General features: G+C 53.2%; 2 protein-coding genes and 1 pseudogene across 2 annotated transcripts; 2 read left to right on the top strand and 1 right to left on the bottom strand.

The window, feature by feature from the left end:
- The first annotated feature begins 259 nt into the window (after positions 1-259).
- On the top strand, positions 260-1,803 carry LOC135303733 (mas-related G-protein coupled receptor member A6-like). The gene has a single exon (XM_064425847.1). The coding sequence runs from the start codon at positions 368-370 to the stop codon at positions 1,343-1,345; it is 978 nt and encodes a 325-aa protein (XP_064281917.1). The 5' UTR covers positions 260-367; the 3' UTR covers positions 1,346-1,803.
- Positions 1,804-10,178: 8,375 nt separating this feature from the next.
- LOC135302335 (uncharacterized) lies at positions 10,179-19,644 on the top strand. The gene is given in 8 exon segments (XM_064422705.1): positions 10,179-10,766; positions 13,647-13,727; positions 14,568-14,574; positions 14,973-15,294; positions 16,517-16,551; positions 18,124-18,192; positions 18,195-18,223; positions 18,470-19,644. Coding segments are annotated over 8 exon segments (2,163 nt in total). The 3' UTR covers positions 19,502-19,644.
- Positions 19,645-22,005: 2,361 nt separating this feature from the next.
- On the bottom strand, positions 22,006-23,148 carry LOC135302172 (mas-related G-protein coupled receptor member A-like; annotated as a pseudogene).
- Positions 23,149-24,951: the final 1,803 nt, after the last annotated feature.

Raw genomic sequence — 24,951 nt, 5'->3', positions numbered from 1 at the left:
GAATATTCAAACACTATTCATCCCTTAACTGTGAGATCCAATCATCCCATTATCCATCTGTAACACATCCTTTTAAATTTTGGCCACTTTGCTTTTGAACAACTTCAAAAGAACTGAATATGTTTATTCTCTATGTTATTTATCTGCCTCCTGCTGAACATCCCAAACCTCCCACCTTCCTCTCCCACCCCACAATTCCCACTGCCCTCCTCCCGTGTACATCTCACTCCTCCCCACTGAATCCTTCCCTCTGCAGGGAGCTGCTGAGGAGCCTCATGGTCCATCCCTGGATTCTCCAAGCACTAACTGCCCATCCTCTCTGACCACAGCCAGGGGCCACATCCCACTGCCTGCCCAGCATCCATCCATGGAGGTGAGCACTGTGTCCCCTTTCTTCACAGCACCAAATGATGGGCCTGGTCAGTGTGAGATCAATGTTTCCAGCATGGCCATGCACATTGTGACCCTGCTCATCGGCCTCTGTGGGCTGGCTGGGAATGGGGCATTCCTCTGGCTCCTCCTCATTAATGCCATCACTGACTTTGTGGCATTCAACCAGGCCAGCATCGACTTCCTCTTCCTCATCTTCATGGTCCCCTCCAGCCTGCTCTTCCTTGTAGAGGAAGTGTCCTGCTCTGCTATAATGCCCCCAATGTATTTGAGCTTGCTTTCCCAGCTATCACTGTTTACCTATACCATGGGGCTGTTCCAGCTGATGTTCATCAGCATTGAGAGGTGCAGATCCATCCTCTGCCTGTTTTTCTGTGTTAGGCAACTGTCCAAACAACTGTTGTGGGTGGTGATGAGTGCCCTCTTCTGGGCTTTGTTCTTTGTTGTCACCGCTGTCAATCCCACGGTGACTTCCCTGTGCCAGTCACACGAGCAGGAGCAATGCCGGGTGGCTCTCACCTCCATGTACGCCCTCAACCTCTTCCTATTTGCTGTACCCATGGTTATTTCCAGCACAATCCTCTTCATTCATTTCAAGCCTGGCTCCCAAGAGCCACCCAAGAATCTGGACATCGTTATCTTCCTCGTTGCACTCATCAGTCTACCCCTCAGTCTCTGGTCTCTCCTGCAGCAGCTCGGTTACACGGTTGTGCCCTTCCAGATGGTTTTCCTGCTCACCTGCATCACCAGCAGCATCAAACCCTTCATCTACTTCTTGGTGGGGAGCTGGAAGAGAGCCTACTCCATGAGGAGCTGCTGGAGACACTGCTCCATGCAGAGCTGCAGGAGGCACTCCTCTGTGCAGTCCCTAAGGAAGGCGATCCACAGGGTGTTTGAGGAGCCAAAAGAAAACATTTCCTGTGGAGATGATCTAACCATGGACACAGAGGCCTGAGTCTATTGATCCCTTGCACTGCACTGCTGAAGGACCCTGGGACAGTGGCTGAGAGATTCCTTGAGTCTCCTGGTCAGTAAATGCCCACAGTGTCACCCTCCCTGTGCTGGGGCATCCCCAGCCCCTTTCCAGGCCGCTCTGGGCTCTGATCCGTGCTTGTGAGGCCTCAGCCTTGAGGAGCAGCCCCTGGGCTCAGCTGCTCTGGCGCTGATCAGAAACACCCTCTGCTCCCAGGAACTGCTGCTGTCCAACCACCTCCTGGGCCTTTATCAACAGCCTTGGGAATTGTTTTCCTTCCCTGAAGGCCACAGCATCCCTGCTCTCCCACTTTCCCAGAGAGCTGCCTGCCCGAAGTGTGGCCAGGGTGAAACATTGCTGTGAGTGACGCCCATCCCTTGGGGCTGTGAGCAGCGGCCCAAAAGGAGACCCTTGGAGCTCTCCTGGGCCCAGCAGCGCTGAGCAGAAGCTCCCTGGGAGTGGGGCCTCTCCGAGCTGGGATCTCTCCCGTCTGCTGCCCTCGGCTGATCCCCGAATGCCGACGGCTCCTGGGCCCATCCCCCAGTGCTCCAGGCCCAGCCCTTGGCCCGGTGAGGAGATGCAGAGGGATCCCCAGGGAGCATTTCACTGCCTGCCAGGGGAATTTCTCACAGGGACCTTGCACTGACTCTTTCTGGCCGTGTGCACACACGTGTGCAGCTGCTGTGGCAAATGTGGCACAAATGCTGCTCTCTCAGGTGTGTTACTACCTCAGACAGCGGGTCAGGCCTGCAAGGAAGTTTCATGCAACAATTAGGTTGAATGCTGTTAAGTATTAGTCCTCTGAATGGCTGAATGGCTAAGTTTTAGGTATAACTGAAGCAGTGTGAAAAACTGAATTCACTGATTACGGTTTTTAAAAGTTTAATAATAGTAATAATAATTATAGTAATAGGATAAAGAATGGATAATATTTCCAGCAGTGGGGTGCACCTGGCTAACAGCTATAGAACACACCGGTGTATGCAGGCAATGTTATCTTTATACTGTTACATTACTGGGATACATGTAAATTTATGTTTTTCATGCATTATTTACACATTCTTTGAAACTTTCTAATGTTTTGGGAACTCCTTTGTCTGACTTCACAGTCTGGCTTATCTGCATGACATCCTGGGTGTTATGTCAATATATTTTATTTCTTCTTGTGTCTCCATCTTGCTATTTCATATCGTCTCATAAAGATTTAGTATGTCTTCCGTAAATTTAATATGGAATTCTCTAATTGTCCTCTTGTGTTCTGGTTTGTCTCACAGTTATCTTATAACTTGGACAGGTTGGGCAGTGGATGACCTTACACTGGTTTTAGTTACACTAAAGCTTTTCTTTTCTTTTTTATGTCTTATGTTTTGCTAAGGTCTGTAACACAGTGCATTCATCACACAATTATTTCTATAGTCAAACACAGATATAATATTCATTACACCACTATTTTTACGAGTAACACAGTTTATAATTAAGCTGGTAGATTGTATTATATTAGCAAGCAGTTAAAAAGAGTTATAATTGATACTATGCCTAAATACTTGCAATCACTAACAATATGCAAAGGCTAATACATGAATGTAAAAGCCAATTTTATCCGGTTTCCCAGATAAATTTTTCCCAGTACTGTTAATTTGGAGTGCTGTAAAGGGTTTGGGCCATTTTCCCTTAAATCCTTACCCTCACTCTCCTTTTGTCACCTGCCCTTGAACGCACACACAAAAACACACAGGGACAGCACTTTGGTGTGCTCTTGCTTAATATAAAACCTGGTTTTCACTGATATCCTTGCTGCTGGTTTTGTGCCTTCAGAAATTCTTCCTCTGCCCTGGCTTTGGCCTCTCCCTCAGCAGGCTCGGATGGTTCAGCTGCAAGGGGAGGGGGAGTCCATGGTCCTCAGCACAGCCACCCCCTTCCAGGAGCAGGGTGACATCTGTGTTCGTCACCGTTGTCTCCACAGGGCATCAATCCTCGCCCTGTGGCTTTGCTGAGGTCTCTGAGATTGGGATGTTCAGCCTGGAGAAGGGAAGGCTTCAGGGAGACCTTAGAGCCCCTTCCAGAGCCTAAAGAGGCTCCAAGAACTGGAGAGGCGCTTTGGACAAAGGCCTGGAGTGACAGGACAAGGGGGAATGGCTTTCCACTGCCAGAGCACAGGTTGAAGTGGAATATTGGCAAGAAATTCTTCCCTGTGAGGGTGGAGAGGCCCTGGCACAGGTTCCCACAGATGCTCTGGCCTCCCCATCGCTGGAGGTGTTCCAGGCCTGGCTGGATGGGGTTTGAAACAATCTGACCTGGTGGAAGGTGTCCCTGCTTGCAAAGGGGTGAGATCAGGAAAAAACAACCACAAGTATTCCCAAGACTGAGGAGGAGGAGTGATGAACTCTGGTGAAGGGCTGGAAGGGGCACCACAGCACCCCAAAATCTGGTCCCCTATTGCTTTTTGTTGCATCATCAATAGTACTGGCAGTAAGAAATGTGGGCTCTGATGCTGATAACCTGGCTGCAAGCCTGTCGTGGTTTGGCTCTGGCCAAACACCAGGCACCCGGGAAAGCTGTTTGCTCACCTTCTCTTGCTGTCAGCTGGGGGAGGAGAGGGAAACAAAAATTAACAAAGGGCTTATGTTGTATTGTGTTATTACTGTACTGTATTAAGTTGAGTTGGTTTGTCCCTTGTACCCCTTCTTGTAATGGTTCTCCCCAGGTTCTCCTTCTCCCTTGATTGCCCCGTCAGTCAAGCCTCTCTCCTCCCCCCCAAACATTGTAGTAACCCGTGATCCCTCCCTGGTCTCCTGTCCGTCACTCAGTGCCCCCACCTTTGAATCCAGAACCTTCTACCGTGGGCATCGAGTGATTGGACCAGGAGCCATAACTCCACCCCTACTTTCCCCCTATTGGATACCCCACGTTATCTTTCACTCTCTTACCACTCCCATCTTTTTTCCGATTGGCTGAGGATCCTCCCTTTATAAACCCCAGTCAGGACCCAGTCTGGGTCCTCGGCTGGCAGTCTCCCTGGAGTTCATTAAGACCAGATTGAACTGCCGCCGTGGTCTGTCTCCTTCTTCCGCCCTGTGGGTAGCAGCCTCTCTCCTTCTCCACCGCGAATCCTCATCCCCAGAAGGCATAAGCCTTAGGCGCTCTCCTAGCAAAGCCCTTGATCGGGAGAGCCCCCGTGCTGCTGGCGGTGCTGGCCGCAGCTAGCTGGGGTTTCTCTTAGAGGCCAGCCGCCGCTGCAGGCTCATGAATTGAGATGGGGACTGGGAGAAAATAACACTCCAAGAATAGAGAAAACCAGGTTCAAAATAAATTGTATTAAGTAAATGTATTATTAAGAGATTCAGAGGATGATAATGAGAAGTAAAATAAAACTTAAAACACCTTTCTTTCCCCCAGCCCCTCCCTCCTTCCCACTGACAGTGCAGGGAGACATGGCGTGGGGGTTTTGGTCAGTTCATCACTTGAGATCTTTTCTGTTCACTGAGGGAGAGGAGTTTATTTGTGCTAGGTCATGGGGTCTCTCCCACGGGAGACAGTTCTCCATGAACTCCCTCCGTATGGCTCTAATCTCACCAGCACCAGTCCTGACAAAACTGTTGCAATGTGAGTCCCCCCCAGGAGCAAACAGTCTCCTCCAAACTGTTATGGCTTGGGTCACTCTTCCACGGGATGCAGTCCTCCAAAGACAGGCAGCTCCACTTTGGAAGCAAGGGACGTCTCTCTCTCTCTCTCTCTCTCTGCCCGGGTCTTGCCCTCCACAAGGTTTTTCCTGGGCCACACCGGGATGGCAGCGGCCGCGGCGCGTCACCGCTCACCACACCGGGATGGCCCCAGCAGCGGTGCCTCGCCATCCCTGGTAAAAACTGCATGTGTGCTGCTTTGATTTTCTTCTGAAATATCGTATCGCAGAGGCGTTACCAACCTCTCCGATTGGGCCAGCAGCATGTCCATTTTCAGAGCCATCAGAAACTGGATCTGTCAGACATGGTGGAAGCTTCCAGCAGCTTCCAACAGGAACCCATTTCTGTGGCACTGCTACCAAAAAACCAGGCTGTGCCAAATCAACACAGAGCAACTGTTTGCTGTGCTGCCCTTGGGCAGTGTGAGCCTCCATTTGAATGAAAAAAAATGGGAATTCTTGGCTCAGCTCACTTTCCTTGGGCCCAGGGCAGCTTTTGGCAATGATCCCAGACCTCTTACCAGCAAGGGAGTTGTTTCTGACAAGCAGCCCAATGCTCCACCTGCTCTGGCAGCACTGGCACCGTTCCGGTGCCACCTGCACCACCAGCATCCCTCTGCTGCTGGAGGGACCATGACCCCTCCTGAAAGAGAAATGAGAAATGGCAGAAACCTGTCAGGAGAGAGAAGGCAGTCAGAGAACGGGACATTGTCCAGGGAAGGAGTGTTTCTAATCACGAGGAAAAGATGACCCATTCTATTTTTCAAGTGGAGATTTGACTAATCTCACTTCCTTGGTAGCTAATAAGCCCAAAAAACCAACAACCCTTCCCCGCCCAACCAAACAAGAAAAAAACAAACAAAGAAACAAAAAAACAAACAACCAAACATACATCCCCCCCAAAACATACCACCAAACAAATGGAAGTGAAATTCTAATGCAGGCAAAGATGTAATTTCCTACTTTACCATGGCCCCACCATGTCTTTGGGAAGCAACAGCGAGATACGCAGGGGAGAGAGCCAGCAGGATGGGAATGGGGAGCTCCTGGTGATCTGGGCACTTTCTCCTTCATGTCACTGACCTGCCAGGAGCTGCTTTAGGACATGGATCCCAAAGGAGCAAGAGGGACCAGGAAGCGCCGCTGATCTGCACAGACCCCTTTGCCTGCTGTTGCCCCACAGGGAACAGGTCAGTGGAATGGTTTCCTTCCTCCCTACCCCACCTTCCTCTCCTCCAGCAGCAGCTGCTCTGTTCCTGCCATCCCATCATGATGACTGCAGTGCCATCCCCAGGTCATGCCTCTTCTACCCTGAGTTTCCTCCCACATCCCCTGCTGAACAGCCCAGCCCCACCACCTCCCTCTCCCAACCCAGAATTTCCACCTCCCTTCTCCCCTGCACATCTCACTCCTCCCCAATGAATCCTTCCCACTGCAGGGAGCTGCTGAGGAGCCTCATGGTCCATCCCAGGATTCTCCAAGCACTGACTGCCCATCCACGCTGACCACAGCCAGGAGCCACATCCCACTGCCTGCCCAGTGTCCATCCATGGAGTGACCAGTGAGTCCTCGTCTCCTGCCTCACCCACTGAAGGAGATGATCTGTGTGAGGCAGATGTCACCCCCGTCGCCATACACAGTGTGACACTGCTCATCTGCCTCTGTGGGCTGGCTGGGAACGGGGCTGTCATCGGCCTCCTCAGCATCGGCTTCAGCACCGACTTCATCTTCAACCTGGCTGTCGCTGTCTTCCTCTTCCTCCTCCTCATGCTCACATGCACACTGCTCCTCCTTGTAGAGGATGTGGTCTGCTCTGCTCTTGTGCCCCTGGGGTCCTTGAGCTTCCTTTTCCGGCTGTCGCTCTTGTGCTCCAGCGTGGGGCCGTACCGTGTGCTGTTCATGAACATCACAGGGTTAGGCTCTGTAGCCTTCAATTCCTTCTGCTGCTGCTGCTGTTTCTGTTCTGAGTGCCTGCCAGGCGTGGTATGAGTGCCCTGCAGTGACCTTCTTTGCTGTCACTGCTCTCCATCCAGCAGTGGCTTCCCTGGGCCAGTTTCACTGCCAGGGGTCTCTCATCTCCATGCACACCCTCCACCTCCTCCTCTTTGCTCCCTTCATGCTCATTTCCAGCATATTTTTCTCCATTCAGGACTCATGTTTCTCACAGAAGAGCAAGCCCAAAAGGCTCCACATTATTATCTTCCTCTCTCTCCTCACCACTCTCCCTCTTCTGGAATTTCCTGCAGCAGCTCGGCTACACCATTCTGCCTTCCCAGCCTGGTTTCCTGCTTGCCAGCATCAACAGCACCATCAAACCCATCATCTCATTCCTGGTAGGGAGATGCTGGAAGAACGGCTCCATGGGGTCCTTCAGGGAATCTCTCTGGAGGGTCTTTGGGGAGCCAGAAGAAAATACTGCCAGCAGCAATGATTCCAGCAGGGAATGATTCCAATGATTCCATGGCAGTCTGAGCCTGTTGATCCCTTCCACTGCACTAGCGAAGCACCCCGTGACAGTGGCTGAGGGTTTCCTTGAGTCACCTGATTAATAAATATCCACAGGGTCAATTCTGCAGGAGAAGGCAGCAGGGGCATTGCCAAGGGCCATGTGAGAGGGATGCTCTTCGGGGAGCACATTGGAGCATGGCTTTGATCCTCCCTCAGGGGTCCTAGAACACCATTCCCAAAACGGATCATACCCCACACGGCTGTGATCCCAAAATTCCCCCTGGCACCTAGGTCCTGCATCCCACTGGGCTGTGATATCAATAAACAGCACCGTGAACCCTGAGCTGCCTTCGCCTCCCGGCTTCCTCTGGCTGCTGCTGCCAGCCGGGAATGTGGCTGGAGGGAGGGGACACATCCCTGGCTTGTGTTCCCGGGAGGAACAGTGATCCCGAGTGCCCAGAGCTGGGCTGGCAGCGGCACAGCCGGCACGGACACGATGGCCCAGGGGCTCAGCACTGCCCCCCGAGTGCTCCGAGGTGTCACAGCAGAGATGTCCCTGCTCCCGGCTGGAGTGGGGCTGCCGGGGAGGGGAAGGGTGTATTGGAGGGGGCGGGAGGCGCCAGGAAGCATCTGGATGCTGCTGATCCCAAATGTCCCTACTGGAGAGCAGCAGAGCCAGAAGGGCAGAGCTTCAGCCCGGGGAGCAGCCATGGCATGGCTTGGGATGGGATGGCATGGCATGTGGGGTAGTGATGGGCTTAGGAAGTAATTAACAAGGGGCTGAAATAAACTTTCAATCACATTGGGAAGAATTAGGAAGCAGGAATTCTTCACCTCCACAGCACACACAGAAGATCTCCCCTTGTTCTGTGTGTGGTGAGACATTACAACAGGGGCTTTATCCATCAAAACCACACACACTCACAAAAGTGTGTTTCTTATCTAATACACAAACATCACTTTCCTAGAACTAATTTGCATGCGTCCTCCTCCTACTGGGAGTCCTTTCCTGGCCCTGGAGGATCATTTAAAGGGGTCTCTGGTGGTCGAGTGCCCCGAGTGCTGAGATGTTAAAGGTGACCCTGCCTTGAACTTTTCCTTTGGCCATGCACTGTTGCTTCTTGTTACAGAACTTGCTCCAAAACCACTGCAGACCTCCTAATCTGTTTCTTCACTGGCTCCAGCCACATTTATCATCCTGTGTGATCCTGAGAAGCACATCGGAGCTGGGCTTTCCTCCTCCCTCCTGGGTCCTAGATCCCTATGGCTCCCAGGAGGAGCAGGGACACTGTTGGGGGTCCCAGGTGGAGCGGGGTAGAAGTGAGGCTATCAGGGGAAAAAAATCAGCCCTGGGTGGTTCTGGGGTGTCAGAGCAGGCTGGAGGGGTCAGGAGAGGGTTAGAGTACGTTGGAGGTGGTCTGGATGCTGGCAAAGTCAGAGCAGAGCAGAGCCTGACAGGCCATGCTCAGAGTGGGGGAGCAGCAGCTGTCTGGGAAAGCTGTGGGATGTGATAGGATGGGGTGAGGATGGAGAATGGGGTGGGAATGGAGTGCAGAGATGGGGATGGGATGGGATGGGATGGGAGGGGATGGGATGGGATGGGATGGGATGGGATGGGATGGGATGGGATGGGATAGGATAGGATAGGATAGGATAGGATAGGATAGGATAGGATAGGATAGGATAGGATAGGATAGGATAGGATAGTGAGCAGCTGAGCTCTGCTTCCTCAGGCCATGGGGAAGCTCAGGCAATGATCCTGGAGCTCTTCCTGGAATAGGAGTTACTTCTGAGAAGCACCCAGATGACTCACCAGCACTGGCAGCATTCCAGTGCCACCAGCATCCCTCTGCTGCTGGAGGGACAATGACCCCTCAGGGAAGAGAAACAAGGAATGGTAGAAACCTGTCAGGAGAGGGAAGGCAGTCGGAGAGTGGGACATTCTGCAATGAAGGAATGTTTCGCATCAGAAGAGAATGAGGAGCCATTTACAGCTTTTGACAAAAGCCACTTCCTCTGTAGCAAAAAAAAAAAAAAAAGAAGAAGATAAATATCTCAGAGGAAGTGAAGTTCTGACGTAGCCAAAGCTGCAATTTCCGACTCCCCCGTGACTCCACCAAGCCTTGGAAAACAGCAGCAGGACAGGGCAGAGAGAGGAGCCAGTGGGACAGGAGTGGGGAGCTCCTGGTGATCTGGGCACTTTCTCCTTCATGTCACTGACCTGCCAGGAGCTGCTTTAGGACACGGATCCCAAAGAAGTAAGAGGGACCAGGAAGCGCCGCTGATCTGCACAGACCCCTTTGCCTGCTGCTGCCCCACAGGGAACAGGTCAGTGGAATGGTTTCCTTCCTCCCTACCCCACCTTCCTCTCCTCCAGCAGCAGCTGCTCTGTTCCTGCCTCCCTCTCCCGGTGACCGCAGTGCCCTCCTCAGCTCCCTCCTCCTCTGCCCTGAGCTTCCCTTCTCATCCCCTGCTGAACTGCCCAATGCTCCTGCCTCCCTCTCTCAATCCACAATTTCTTCTGCCCTCCTCCGCTGCACATCTCACTCCTCCCCCTCTGAATCCTTCCCACTGCAGGGAGCTGCTGAGGAGCCTCATGGTCCATCCCTGGATTCTCCAAGCACTGACTGCCCATCCACTCTGACCACAGCCAGGAGCCACATCCCACTGCCTGCCCAGCATCCATCCATGGAGCTGAGCACCGTGTCCCCATCTCCTGTCTCACCCACTGAAGGGGACCATCTGTGTGAGACAGATGTCACCACTGTGGCCACACACAGTGTGACACTGCTCATCTGCCTCTGTGGGCTGGCTGGGAACGGGGCTGTCATCGGCCTCCTCGGCCTGAAGGGTGCTAAATTTGTCATCCAAAACCTGGCTGTCATTGACTTCCTCATCCTTCTCCTCACATTCCCATCCGCCCTCCTCTTCCTGGTGGAGGATGTGTCCTGCTCTCCCATCCTGCCCCTGGTGTACCTGCGTTTCCTTTTCCGACTGTCAGTGTTCTCCTGCTACTGGGGGCCGTTCTGGGTGACATCTGACAGCATTGCGGTGGGTATCGAAAAGCTCTTGGAGCTCTGCTACCGCCGTGACCTTCCTGAGGAACTGTATTTGCTGCTGATGAGTGTCCAGTTTTGGGCTTTCTCTGCTCTCCTCAGTGAGGCTCCCACAGTGACATTCCTGTGCCCAGCCAACGAGCAGGAGCACTGCCGGGCAGCCCTCATTGCTGTGTGGGCCATCATCCTGCTCCTCTTTGTTGTACCCATGACTGTGCTGGTAATTTACAGCACAATTGCTTTGATTAAGGCCAGGTGTGGCTCCCAGCAGAAGCAACCCAAGGGAAGGGACATTGGTATTGTCTTCACTGGTCCCTTCACTCTCCTTTTCCTCCTCTGGAATTTCCTGCAGGAGCTTGGTTACATTGTTGTGCCCTCCCATTTTTTTTTCCTGCTCACCTGCATCTACAGCAGCATCAAGCCCTTCATCTACTTCTTAGCAGGGAGGTGCTGGAGGTCCTGCTCTGTGGAGTCCCTCCGGCTCTCCCTCCAGAGGGTCTTTGAGGACCTAGAATAAAACGCTGCCCACAGCAATGATCCTGCCTTGGACACTGGGGTCTGAGCCTATTGATCCCTTGCACTGCACTGCTGAAGGACCCTGGGACAGTGGCTGAGAGATTCCTTGAGTCTCCTGGTCAGTAAATACCCACAGTGTCACCCTCCCTGTGCTGGGGCATCCCCAGCCCCTTTCCAGGCCGCTCTGGGCTCTGATCCGTGCTTGTGAGGCCTCAGCCTTGAGGAGCAGCCCCTGGGCTCAGCTGCTCTGGCGCTGATCAGAAACACCCTCTGCTCCCAGGAACTGCTGCTGTCCAACCACCTCCTGGGCCTTTATCAACAGCCTTGGGAATTGTTTTCCTTCCCTGAAGGCCACAGCATCCCTGCTCTCCCACTTTCCCAGAGAGCTGCCTGCCCGAAGTGTGGCCAGGGTGAAACATTGCTGTGAGTGACGCCCATCCCTTGGGGCCTGTGAGCAGCGGCCCAAAAGGAGACCCTTGGAGCTCTCCTGGGCCCAGCAGCGCTGAGCAGAAGCTCCCTGGGAGTGGGGCCTCTCCGAGCTGGGATCTCTCCCGTCTGCTGCCCTCGGCTGATCCCCGAACGCCGACGGCTCCTGGGCCGATCCCCCAGTGCTCCAGGCCCAGCCCTTGGCCCAGTGAGGAGATGCAGAGGGATCCCCAGGGAGCATTTCACTGTCTGCCAGGGGAATTTCTCACAGGGACCTTGCACTGACTCTTTCTGCCTGTGTGCACACACGTGTGCAGCTGCTGTGGCAAATGTGGCACAAATCCTGCTCTCTCTCATGTGTAACTGCCTGAGACACCTGAGTGGGTGTATCAGGCATAACAAAGGTTAAATGTTGCTATTTGATTTTCCTCTGCTGAATTGCTAATATTAATGTATAACTGAAGTAGTGTTATGTTGGAGTGCTGTAAAGGGTTTGGGTTTGGGCCATTTTCCTTTTAATCCTTACCCTCACTGTCCTTTTGTCTCCTGCCGTTGAACACACACACAAACAAACACACAGGGACAGCACTTTGGTGTGCTCTTGCTTAATATTAAACCTGGTTTTTACTGATGTCCTTGCTGCTGGTTTTGTGCCTTCAGAAATTCTTCCTCTGCCCTGGCTTTGGCCTCTCCCTCAGCAGGCTCAGATGGTTCAGCTGCAAGGGGAGGGGGAGTCCATGGTCCTCAGCACAGCCGCCCCCTTCCAGGAGCAGGGTGACATCTGTGTTTGTCACCGTTGTCTCCACGGGGCATCAATCCCCACCCTGTAGCTTTGCTGAGGTCTCTGAGCTCGGGATGTTCAGCCTGGAGAAGGGAAGGCTTCAGGGAGCCTTAGAGCCCCTTCCAGAGCCTAAAGAGGCTCCAAGAACTGGAGAGGCGCTTTGGACAAAGGCCTGGAGTGACAGGACAAGGGGGAATGGCTTCCCACTGCCAGAGGACAGGTTGAAGTGGAATATTGGCAAGAAATTCTTCCCTGTGAGGGTGTAGAGGCCCTGGCACAGGTTCCCACAGATGCTCTGGCCTCCCCATCGCTGGAGGTGTTCCAGGCCTGGCTGGATGGGGTTTGAAACAATCTGACCTGGTGGAAGGTGTCCCTGCTTGCAAAGGGGTGAGATCAGGAAAAAACAACCACAAGTATTCCCAGGACTGAGGAGGACAATGATGAGCTTTGGTGAAGTGCTGGAAGGGGCACCACAGCACCCCAAAATCTGGTCTCCAGTAACTTTTATTGCATCATCAATGGTATTGGCAGTAAGAAATGTGGGCTCTGATGCTGATAACCTGGCTGCAAGCCTGTCGTGGTTTGGCTCTGGCCAAACACCAGGCACCCGGGAAAGCTGTTTGCTCACCTTCTCTTGCTGTCAGCTGGGGGAGGAGCGGGAAACAAAAATTAACAAAGGGCTCATGAATTGAGATGGGGACCGGGAGAAAATAACACTTCAAGAATAGAAAAAAACAGGTTCAAAATAAATTGTATTAAATAAATGTATTATTAAGAGATTCAGAGGATGATAATGAGAAGTAAAATAAAACTTAAAACACCTTTCTTTCCCCCAGCCCCTCCCTCCTTCCCACTGACAGTGCAGGGAAACATGGCGTGGGGTTTTTGGTCAGTTCATCCCTTGAGATCTTTTCTGTTCGCTGAGGGAGAGGAGTTTTTTTGTGCTAGGTCATGGGGTCTCTCCCACGGGAGACAGTTCTCCATGAACTTCCTCCGTGTGGCTCTAATCTCAGCAGCAGCAGTCCTGACAAAACTGTTGCAACGTGAGTCCCCCCCAGGAGCAAACAGTCTCCTCCAAACTGTTATGGCTTGGGTCACTCTTCCACGGGGTGCAGTCCTCCAAAGACAGGCTGCTCCACTTTGGAAGCAAGGGACCTCTCTCTATCTCTCTCTCTCTGCTCGGGTCTTGCCCTCCACAAGGTTTTTCCTGGGCCACACCGGGATGGCAGCGGCCGCGGCGCGTCACCGCTCACCACACCGGGATGGCCCCAGCAGCGGTGCCCCGCCATCCCTGGTAAAAACTGAGTGTGTGCTGCTTTGATTTTCTTCTGAAATACGGTATCGCAGAGGCGTTACCAACCTCTCCGATTGGGCCAGCAGCATGTCCATCTTCAGAGCCATCAGAAACTGGATCTGTCGGACATGGTGGAAGCTTCCAGCAGCTTCCAACAGGAACCCGTATCTGTGGCACTGCTACCAAAAAACCGGGCTGTGCCAAATCAACACAAAGCAACTGTTTGCTGTGCTGCCCTTGGGCAGTGTGAGCCTGCATTTGAATGAAAAAAAGGGAATTCTTGGCTCAGCTCGCTTTCCTTGGGCCCAGGACAGGTTTTGGCAATGATCCTAGACCTCTTACCAGCAAGGGAGTTGTTTCTGACAAGCAGCCCAATGCTCCACCTGCTCTGGCAGCACTGGCACCGTTCCGGTGCCACCTGCACCACCAGCATCCCTCTGCTGCTGGAGGGACCATGACCCCTCCTGAAAGAGAAATGAGAAATGGCAGAAACCTGTCAGGAGAGAGAAGGCAGTCAGAGAACGGGACATTGTCCAGGGAAGGAGTGTTTCTAATCACGAGGAAAAGATGACCCATTCTATTCTTCAAGTGGAGATTTGACTAATCTTACTTCCTTGGTAGCTAAAAAACAAAAAAAAACAACAACCCTTTCCCCCCCCCAGCCAAACAAGAAAAAAAAAAAAAAAAACAAAAAAACAAACAACCAAACACACATCCCCCCCAAAACATACCACCAAACAAATGGAAGTGAAATTCTAATGTAGTCAAAGATGTAATTTCCTACTTCCCCATGGCCCCACCATGTCTTTGGGAAACAACAGCGGGATACGCAGAGGAGAGAGCCAGCAGGATGGGAATGGGGAGCTCCTGGTGATCTGGACACTTTCTCCTTCATGTCACTGACCTGCCAGGAGCCGCTTTAGGACATGGATCCCAAAGGAGCAAGAGGGACCAGGAAGCGCTGCTGATCTGCACAGACCCCTTTGCCTGCTGCTGCCCCACAGAGAACAGGTCAGTGGAATGGTTTCCTTCCTCCCTACCCCACCTTCCTCTCCTGCAGCATCTGCTCTGTTCCTGCCATCCTATCATGATGACTGCAGTGCCATCCCCAGGTCATGCCTCTTCTACCCTGAGTTTCCTCCCACATCCCCTGCTGAACAGCCCAACCCCACCACCTCCCTCTCCCAGCTCAGAATTTCCACCTCCCTTCTCCCCTGCACATCTCACTCCTCCCCAATGAATCCTCCCCTCTGCCAGGAGCTGCTGAGGACCCTCATGGTCCATCCCTGGATTCTCCAAGCACTGACTGCCCATCCACTCTGACCACAGCCAGGAGCCACATCCCACTGCCTGCCCAGCGTCCATCCATGGAGTGACCAGTGAGTCCTTGTCTCCTGCCTCACCCACAGAAGGAGATGATGTGTGTGAGGCAGATGTCACCCCCGTCGCCATACACAGTGTGACACTGCTCATCTGCCTCTGTGGGCTGGCTGGGAACGGGGCTGTCATCGGCCTCCTCAGCATCGGCTTCACCACCAACTTCATCTTCAACCTGGCTGTCGCTGTCTTCCTCTTCCTCCTCCTCATGCTCACATGCACACTGCTCCTCCTTGTAGAGGATGTGGTCTGCTCTGCTCTTGTGCCCCTGGGGTCCTTGAGCTTCCTTTTCCGGCTGTCGCTCTTGTGCTCCAGCGTGGGGCCGTACCGTGTGCTGTTCATGAACATCACAGGGTTAGGCTCTGTAGCCTTCAATTCCTTCTGCTGCTGCTGCTGTTTCTGTTCTGAGTGCCTGCCAGGCGTGGTATGAGTGCCCTGCAGTGACCTTCTTTGCTGTCACTGCTCTCCATCCAGCAGTGGCTTCCCTGGGCCAGTTTCACTGCCAGGGGTCTCTCATCTCCATGCACACCCTCCACCTCCTCCTCTTTGCTCCCTTCATGCTCATTTCCAGCATATTTTTCTCCATTCAGGACTCATGTTTCTCACAGAAGAGCAAGCCCAAAAGGCTCCACATTATTATCTTCCTCTCTCTCCTCACCACTCTCCCTCTTCTGGAATTTCCTGCAGCAGCTCGGCTACACCATTCTGCCTTCCCAGCCTGGTTTCCTGCTTGCCAGCATCAACAGCACCATCAAACCCATCATCTCATTCCTGGTAGGGAGATGCTGGAAGAACGGCTCCATGGGGTCCTTCAGGGAATCTCTCTGGAGGGTCTTTGGGGAGCCAGAAGAAAATACTGCCAGCAGCAATGATTCCAGCAGGGAATGATTCCAATGATTCCATGGCAGTCTGAGCCTGTTGATCCCTTCCACTGCACTAGCGAAGCACCCCGGGACAGTGGCTGAGGGTTGTCTTGAGTCACCTGATTAATAAATATCCACAGGGTCAATTCTGCAGGAGAAGGCAGCAGGGGCATTGCCAAGGGTCATGTAGGAGCAATGGTCTTCGGGGAGCACATTGGAACATGGTTCTGATCCTCCCTCACGACTCCTAGAACACCATTCCCAAAACGGATCGTACCCCACACGGCTGTGATCCCAAAATTCTCCCTGGCACCCTGGTTCCTGCATCCCACTGGGGTGTGATATCAATAAACAGCACCATGAACCCTGAGCTGCCTTCGCCTCCCGGCTTCCTCTGGCTGCTGCTGCCAGCCGGGAATGTGGCTGGAGGGAGGGGACACATCCCTGGCTTGTGTTCCCTGGAGGAACAGTGATCCCGAGTGCCCAGAGCTGGGCTGGCAGCGGCACAGCCGGCACGGACACAATGGCCCAGGGGCTCAGCATTGCCCACCCCGAGTGCTCTGTGAGTGTCACAGCAGAGATGTCCCTGCTCCCGGCTGGAGTGGGGCTGCCGGGGAGGGGAAGGCGGCCCCGGGGGGTCTGGGTGTGTTGGAGGGGGCAGGAGGCGCCAGGAGGGATCTGGATGCTGCTGATCCCAGATATCTTGATTGTAGAGCCGCAGAACCTGATGGGCAGAGCTTCAACCCGGGTAGGGGCCACGGAATGGCATTGCATGGGATGGGATGGGATGGGATGGGATGGGATGGGATGGGATGGGATGGGATGGGATGGGATGGGATGGGATGGGATGGGATGGGATGGGATGGGATGGGAAGAGATGGGTTTCTGAGAGGAGTGGAGATGGGAACTGGGAGTGATACAAAAATCAGTAAGAATAAATTTTCAAACACAATGCCAAGCATTAGGAATCAGGAATTCTTTACCTCCTCAGGACACACTGAAGGATCTCCCCTTGTTCAGTGTGTGATGAGACTTTGCAACAAGGGTTTCATCCATCATAACCACACACAGCCATTAAAGCAGGTTTCTTATCTAATACGCAAACATCACTTTCCTAGAATTAATTTCCACATGTCCTCCTCCTACTGGAAGTCCTTTTTTGATCCGGGAGGATCATTCAGAGGGGTCCCTGGTGTTCGTATTTTCTGTTGAGATATTAAAGGTGACCTTACCTTGAACTTTTGCTTTGGCCATGTGCTCTTGCTTCTTGTTCCAGAACTTGCCCCAAAACCACTGCAGGCCTCCTCATCTGTTTCTGCGCTGGCTCCAGCCACATTTATCATCCTGTGTGATCCTGACGAGCACATTGGAGCTGGGCTTTCCTCCTCCCTCCTGGGTCCTAGAACACTATGGCCAGGAGGAGCAGGGACACTGCTGGGGTCCCAGGTGGAGTGGGGAATATCGGGGCTGTTCGGGGCGGACAGGGGTCATCAGAGATGGACTGGGCTGTTGCAGGCAGTTTTGAAGGGGTCAGGAGAGGGTCCGAGAGGGTTGGAAAGGGTCTGGATGCCGGCAATCCCAAATGTCCCCACTTGAGGACAGCAGAGCCTGACAGGCCGCGTTCGGATTGGGGGAGTGGCTGCTGTCTTTGAAAGCTATGGGATGTGATAGGATGGGGTGAGGATGGAAAGCCGGGTGAGGACAGGAATGGGGATGGGGAGCAGGGATGGGGATGGAATCGGGATAGGAGGAGGAAGCAGCTCAACAGTGCTTCCTTGGGCCAGACAATGTTTTGGCAATGTTCTCTTCATGGAACATTTCTTTCTGAGAAGCACCCAGCTGATTCACCAGCACTGCCGGCACTGCCGACATTCCAGTGCCACCAGCACCACCAGCATCCCTCTGCTGCTGGAGGGACAATGACCCCTCAGGGAAGATATGGGAGGAATGGTAGAAACCTACCTAGAGAGGGAAGGCATTTGGAGAGTGGGACACTCTGCAGGGAAGGAGGGATTCTCATCAGGAGGGAAAGAGGAGCCAATCAAAAAAAAATCTTCATTTAAAGCTTCTGACAAAAGCCACTTCCTCAGGAAGAAAAAAAAACCCCAAAAGCGAAAACCCACACCCCAGATAAATGACTCAGAAGAACAGAATTTCCAAAGAAGGCAAAGTCGCAGTTTTTGACTTCCCCACACCCCCATTACTCCACCAAGCCTTGGGGAGCAACACCAGGACCGGGCACGGAGAGGAGCCAGCAGGATGGGAATGGGGAGCTCCTGGTGATCTGGACACTTTCTCCTTCATGTCACTGACCTGCCAGGAGCCGCTTTAGGACATGGATCCCAAAGGAGCAAGAGGGACCAGGAAGCGCCGCTGATCTGCACAGACCCCTTTGCCTGCTGCTGCCCCACAGGGAACAGGTCAGTGGAATGGTTTCCTTCCTCCCTACCCCACCTTCCTCTCCTGCAGCAGCTGCTCTCTTATTGTCACCCTGTCCTGGTTACTGCAGTGCCCTCCCCAGCTCCCTCCTCCCCTGCCATGTGCTTCCTTTCTGCATTCCCTGCTGAACAGCCCAACCCCACCACCTCCCTCTCTCAATCCACAATTTCCATCACCCTCCTCCCCTGCACATCTCACTCCTCCCAACTGAATCCTTCCCACTGCAGGGAGCTGCTGAGGAGCCACATGGTCCATCCCTGGATTCTCCAAGCACTGACTGCCCATCCACTCTGACCGCAGCCAGGAGCCACATCCCACTGCCTGCCCAGCATCCATCCATGGAGGTGAGCACCGTGTCCCCATCTCCCAGCTCACCCGCGGGAGGAGACGATCTCTGTGAGAGCGATGTCACTGATGTGGTCATACACAGTGTGACACTGCTCATCAGCCTCTGTGGGCTGGCTGGGAATGGGGCTGTCATTGGCCTCCTCAGCCTGAAAATCTGTAACACTCGGGTTTTTGACCTGGCTGTCATTGACTTCCTCTTCCTCCTCTTTGTGATCCCCTCCGCCCTGCTCTTCCTGGTGGAGGACGTGTCCTGCTCTCCTATCCTGCCCCTGCTCTATGTGAGTTTCCTTTTCCAGATGTCAGTGGTCCCTTGCTACTGGGGGCTGTTCCGGCTGATGCGCAGCAGGAATGTGCGGTATATGGACAAGCTCTGCAAACTCTGCTGCCACTGGGACCTTCCCAAGCGCCTCTTTTGGGTAGTGGACAGTGTCCAATACTGGGCCTTCTTTGCTCTCTTCACTGTCATCCCCACGGTGACATTCCTGTGCCCATCACACGAGCAGGAGCACTGCCGGGCAGCTTTCATATCCTTGTACACCATCATCCTGCTCCTCGTTCCTGCACCCATGTTCATTTCTTACACAATCGATTTCATCAAGCTCAAGTGGGGTTCCCAGCAGCAGCAACCCAAGAGACGCGACATTGTTATCTTCATCATTGTGCTCTTCACTCTCCTTCTCAGCCTCTGCATTTTCCTGCAGCAGCTCGGTTACGTGGTTGTGCAGTCCCAGGTGGTTTTCCTGCTCACCTGCACCAACAGCAGCATCAAACCCTTCATCTACTTCTTGGCAGGGAGGTGCAGGGGGCCCTGTTCTATGGGGTCCCTCCAGCTCACCCTCCACAGGGTCTTTGAGGAGCATAACGAAAATATAGCCTGCAGAAATGTTCTTGCCAAGGACACAGCCGTCTGAGCCTGTTTTTCCCTTCCTCTGCTCAGTTGAAGGACCCCAGGAGAGTGGCTGAAGGTTTCCTTGAGTCTCCAGATTAATCAATATCCACAGGATCACCCTCCCTGTGGTGGTGTATTCCTGCTGGAGAACGGAGCACGGCCATTGCCTTGGGTGGTTTTTGTGGGCTGCTCTGCAGGGAGCACATTGGAGCATGGCTTTCCTCCTCCCTCCTGGATCCACAAGGCTCCAAGCAGTGCAGCTGGGCTCAGTGCTGTTCCCCAGCTCTATTCCCCATGGAATGACCCTCATGGCCTCAGCCCCAGGGAATGAACTCCATCTCCTCTGGCTCAGCAGATGAGTTTCATGGTGCTTTCAGGGAGCTCTTGCCTGCAAAGAATGGGACACCTTAATCCCTGGGGACACACCCAGCACGGGGTGGCAGTGATTTCCCAAATCCCTGCGGGGCTGGTGCCTTTGGATGGCAGGAGAGGGGCTGGGATCACACGCAGCATCCTTCCCCTTCTCTCTGGCAGAGCCAGCCCTGCATTCCCAGCTGATGGGAAGGGACACCAGGTAGGGCTGCAGAGCTGGGGAGGGACAGCAACATTCCCTTGACCTTTCAGTGGGAATTTGTCACATTCTTTAATTCCAGAATTTAATCCTTCTGAGTAAAGTGCAGGGTCGATAGTGAACTCCACTGAACTCCTGTGCCTGCACCAGAAAGTACATGGAGTATGGAAATTCCCATCAGCAGATGCTTGGACCATTTAATTGCACAGAAATTAGGGGGTTCTGCTGCTCTTCTGCAGAATGGGGCCATCCATCCTCTGGTTCCCCAGCATCAGTGTCCAGGGAAGTCCTTGACCACCTCCATCCTGAGCCTGGCCACCCTCAGGAGGAGCTGAACAGCGACTCTGCACAGCAGCTTCAGCCACAGGCCAGGCTGTACTGATCTTTTGTAACTACCATTTTGTAACTGCCCCTCAGTCAGATATGGCGTCGGTTTTGGGTGCCTCCACAGTGGAAATTCCGGCCCCAGAATTTGTTGAGTAAACAACAACCAGTCATCACTGCAGAGCCTGTGCCTGTTAAACAGTGTCCAAAATGGCTCATTTCCTTATTTTATCCCATTCTAAAGCCTCTGGCTTGTCTGTGAGCAGGGCAGGTGCCTGTCTCATACCTGAGCCCTTCCTAAGGCACGTGCCTGCAATGCTTGGGATGATGTTGGCAGTGCCAAGAGCTCCTGATTCCTCCTGGGAGAGACCTGGGCAGCAGCCACATCTCCTGCTCAGGGGGAAATTGTCCCTCCTTTTCCCACTGCCTTAAATCCAGGGGAAAGCAACGTGCCACTGCTTCTGGAAGGGCAAGTGAGCATGAAAGCTCTGGGTGGTGAGGCAGGCTTTGGAGACACACAGGAGGCTAAACAGCTAAGGAGTATTTATTAACAGAGTTGTGAATAATGAACAGAAGAGAGAGACTTTGACATCTGAGAGGGTTTTTCTCTCCCTGTCTCCTGTTTTGGAAAGCAGAAACTTTCCAAGGTACAACTTGTTGTCCAGGGAAGAACAACTCAGCCAGGGCGTCCCTGCCAAGGCAAGTACAGGAGGATCATGATCTTCCAATGGACTTTTTCTACTTCCCAGCCCCTTCCTTGTCTCCTGGGTCACCAAGGCCACTCCCTCCCTGAGCTTCCTTTCCGAAGAGCAAGACTTCAAAGCCAAAGGTTTCCTGGTTGTCCCTGCCCATGGAAGAAGGAGAGATGGAATGAGATGATCTCTACCGTTCCTTCCAAGCTGTCCTGGGGAGACTTCATGATGCTGAATTGAATCCCCATTTGACTGTTTCACCCAGAAATAGGTTTTGCCCATTTAAACTTTGCATAAGTTTAAGATTGGTTCCTAGAGCAAAGAGGAGGAGAGAAGATGGGGCAGTTTGTTTTCAGGAGCTGCGCTCAGTCCTGCACATTCCTGCTCCCAGACCGTGCTGTCGGCAGCACAGACATGCAACAGAGAGCTCTCCTTTGCTTTTAGGTTTTTTTAGCTAGCTGAGGCAGAGAAGTTCCCTGGACTGTGGTTTTTCTTTTTCCTGGAACTGTTCAAACCTGCTCGGGTCTGAAAACCCAGAAGAACGGCAGCAGCTCCCACCTGTGGCCACCCGGGGCCTGGCACACAGCATTTGCCAGCACCAGAGGGACTGATAAGAGACTGAGTGAGACAAACTACACTCCACAACAAGGACTTTCTGAATTTGACAACTCTTCAGAACAGCAACAGATTTTATTGTTTAATATTGTTTTCATTTTTTATGCTTTTGAATACTTTGTTTGTTAAATAAACAGTTTTTTCCACTTTCCTCTAAGGAAATCTTTTCCTGAATCAGATGGGGGAAGGACTGCTTGAACTTGTTTACTAGAGGGATCCCATTTGAAGGTTTCCTCCCAAATTTACCCTAAACCAGGACACAACCCAAAGCATTCCATGAGGATTCCTCATGTCATCCACAACCACCCCAGGCAGGAGTTCCCCTGCTGCACACAGCACCAGCCTGACAGAGCTCAAGGAGCATTTGGACAATGCTCTCAGGCACAGGCTGGGATTGTTGGGATGTCCTGTGCAGGGCCAGGAGCTGAACTCCATGGTCCTTGTGGGTCCCTTCTAACTTGGATATTTTATGGTTCTATTTTATGATGTCTCAGTTTCTTGATGATTCCACCTGATGATGATTCCACTGTGTTGTCCCTATGCCCTGGCTCTGGCACATCCTCAAAAGCCCTCTGGAAGGCAACACTAACAGAGGGGGTAAATTCCTTTGCACAGCTCCCAGCCAGGAAGTAAATCACAGGGTGGGCACTGCTCTTGGCACAGGCGAGCGGGAGAGGGGTGCTGGGGGAAAGGCAGGGAAGTCAAACGCCCTCAGCAAGAGCCAGTACCCAAAATCAGCAGTGAAGAAGGGGAAGGAGACAACAGGCGGCAGGAGCAGGGCACAGAGCTTCCCTGGGGATTGTTTCCATGAGCAGCACAGGAGCCTGGCCAGCAGGGCCAGAGCAGAACAGGTCAGGGTGAGCACTGAGAAGAGGCAGCTCAGGACCAAGGCCATGAGCAGCGAAGGGCAGAAATGGAGGGTGGCAGTGAGCAGGAAGGAGAGCAGCCAGAGCAGGGCACACAGGAGCACTGGGAAGTGCTGGGAGTGGAGGCAGGGCCAGCAGGACACGGAGAGGACAAACAGAGCTGTCACAGCACTGAGGGCTGTCAGAGAGGAGGCAGCGGCAGGGAGAGCTAAGGGGATGGTGGTGACCTTCAGCCCAGCTGTCACACCCCACGAGCCCAGCTGGTGGCAGAAGCTCTCTGGGACAGAAAATATCCCCAGAGCAATGGTGATGGAGAGCAGGATGGTGAAGCCAGCCATGGTCAGGCTGAGCACACAGGTGCTGGTGTGGTTCCTGTGGATGCAGCAGCCAAGGAGCCAGAGCACAGCTCTGCTCCCACCACTGCACACAGGCACAGCAGCAGCAGCAGCAGTGTGACAGGCACTTTGCTCCAATGCCTGTTCTCACACTTGGTCCAGTTTTCTTGGCTCTCCTCATTCCAGCTCCCCTTGGATGCCTTCCCACCGGGCTGGCTCCAGCAGGCAGGGCTGGCTCCCTCCGTGGCAGGGGACAAAGTGCTCATGGTGACACCTCTGCTGCTTCTCCTCCCCTCACACAGCTGGAGGGGTGACAGACAGAGACACCAGAGCAACACTGATGTCCCCCAAATGTGGCTTTCCCATCTTTTCCCACCCACAGCTTCCATGTGGAGCAGCTCAGGGAGGGGTGAGGGACAGGACAGAAGGCAAGTAGGGTGTGGGAGCCTGGTCTGGTGTGCCTGGCACAAAAGCCAGGGAGATACCTCCTTCTTGGCTGTGGAACCAACAGAGCTGGAGGAGGAAAACAACTGGAGAAGGAGAGGATTGCCCATGGAAATATCAGAAAACAAATGGCTTTGGGATGGATGTGACCTGGACTCTCAGGTGTCAGTTGATATCACTGAGCTGCTGGAGTCCTTCAGCAGGACACTCAATTCAATATTCCCTCCCTTTTCCCACAATATTTATAGCTTTTCATTCCCTACAGACCTCAATTCTGCTTACAAAAATCAATAACCAGGTTCCACCCAATGAGGGGGCCCTGATTAAGGTGAATGAGAAGAGTCTGCCCTTGTTTCCTCTCGCAGCCTGGAGAACTTCCCCGCAGGGCACTCACCTCACCTCCCACACTCCAGCTGCTGTCCCTGGGTCGGGATCTTCAGCAGGTTCCTGCAATGGTCCCTTGGAAAGGGGAGCGAAGCCCGCGGGCTGAGCCCGAGCAGCGTCCGGCGCGGGCTCTGGCCCAGCTCCTGCCACAGCCCCTGTTCTCCCTGCTGCCTCGTGTGCTCCAGGGCTCTCACAAGCAGGGAACTGCTTCAGAGCCTGGCACGGGATCAGGGCTCTGCTCCTCATCTGCTCTTCACTCTGCCCAGGAAATGAGCAACAGGAGAGAGCCTCAGCAGCCAGACCTGTGGCCAAAGCAGTTTGTCTCCATGTCAGCTTCTCTTCTGTTTTAAAGCAACCCCACTCCCAAAACCTTCTCTTCTGAACAGCCTGAACTTGCACCCTCTCGTTCCTGGGGACCTGCACTGCTTTGTTTAGTCCCCTGCACTACAAATGTGCTGTTAAACTTTGATTTCTGGTTCAAATATGGTTTTCCCACTTGTATACCACAGTTTCAATGGCACCAGGCCTTCACCACGCAGTTTCCAAGTGAATTCATGCAATAATAATTCCTGTGCTTGAGCTGGAGCACTGGCACACAGCAGAAGGATGATTTGGGATTTCAGCAATGTCATTTCTTCTGAGAAGAGGCAAATCCATGCTGCTCTCTTGGCTTTAATCCTTAAAAAGTTGCAGGTTTCATTTGAGTCACCCTCTACATTCCCTTGGCTGTCAGTCAGCAGCCTACAGTGAATTCCAAGGAATGCCTAGAAAGCTGAGGTTGAGATGATTCCTTCCCAGGCTGACATGTGCCTCAGGGAACTGAGATGGTCCTCCTGCAAACTGCTGGCCCCAGGACCAGAACTGTGCCCTCTCTTCCCCGCTGACCCCGTGTTTGTGTCCCCAGCTATGGAATCTCACATCCCCTCACCAGCCCAATCCTTTCAAGGGCAAACACCTCATGATCCAGGAGCTGATGAGGCTCCAGATGAGTTGGAGAGGGACTTTGCACATGGGCATGGAGTGACAGGACGAGGGGGAATGGTTTCCCATTGCCAGAGGGTGGGGTCAGATTGGATATTAGGGAAGAAATCCTTCCCTGTGAGGGTGGTGAGCCCTTGGCACAGGTTGGCATGAGGGCTGGGGTCAGGTAAAAGCAACCAGGTAAAAACAACAAGTGTTCCCAGATCTGAGGAGGATGACCTCTAATGAAGGGCTGGAAAGAGGATCACAGCATCCTAAAA

Source organism: Passer domesticus, chromosome 6 (assembly GCF_036417665.1).
Source record: "Passer domesticus isolate bPasDom1 chromosome 6, bPasDom1.hap1, whole genome shotgun sequence".
NCBI lineage: Eukaryota > Metazoa > Chordata > Aves > Passeriformes > Passeridae > Passer > Passer domesticus.
The sequence above is the reverse complement of the archived record's forward strand: the minus strand, read 5'-3'. Positions and strand labels throughout refer to the sequence as shown.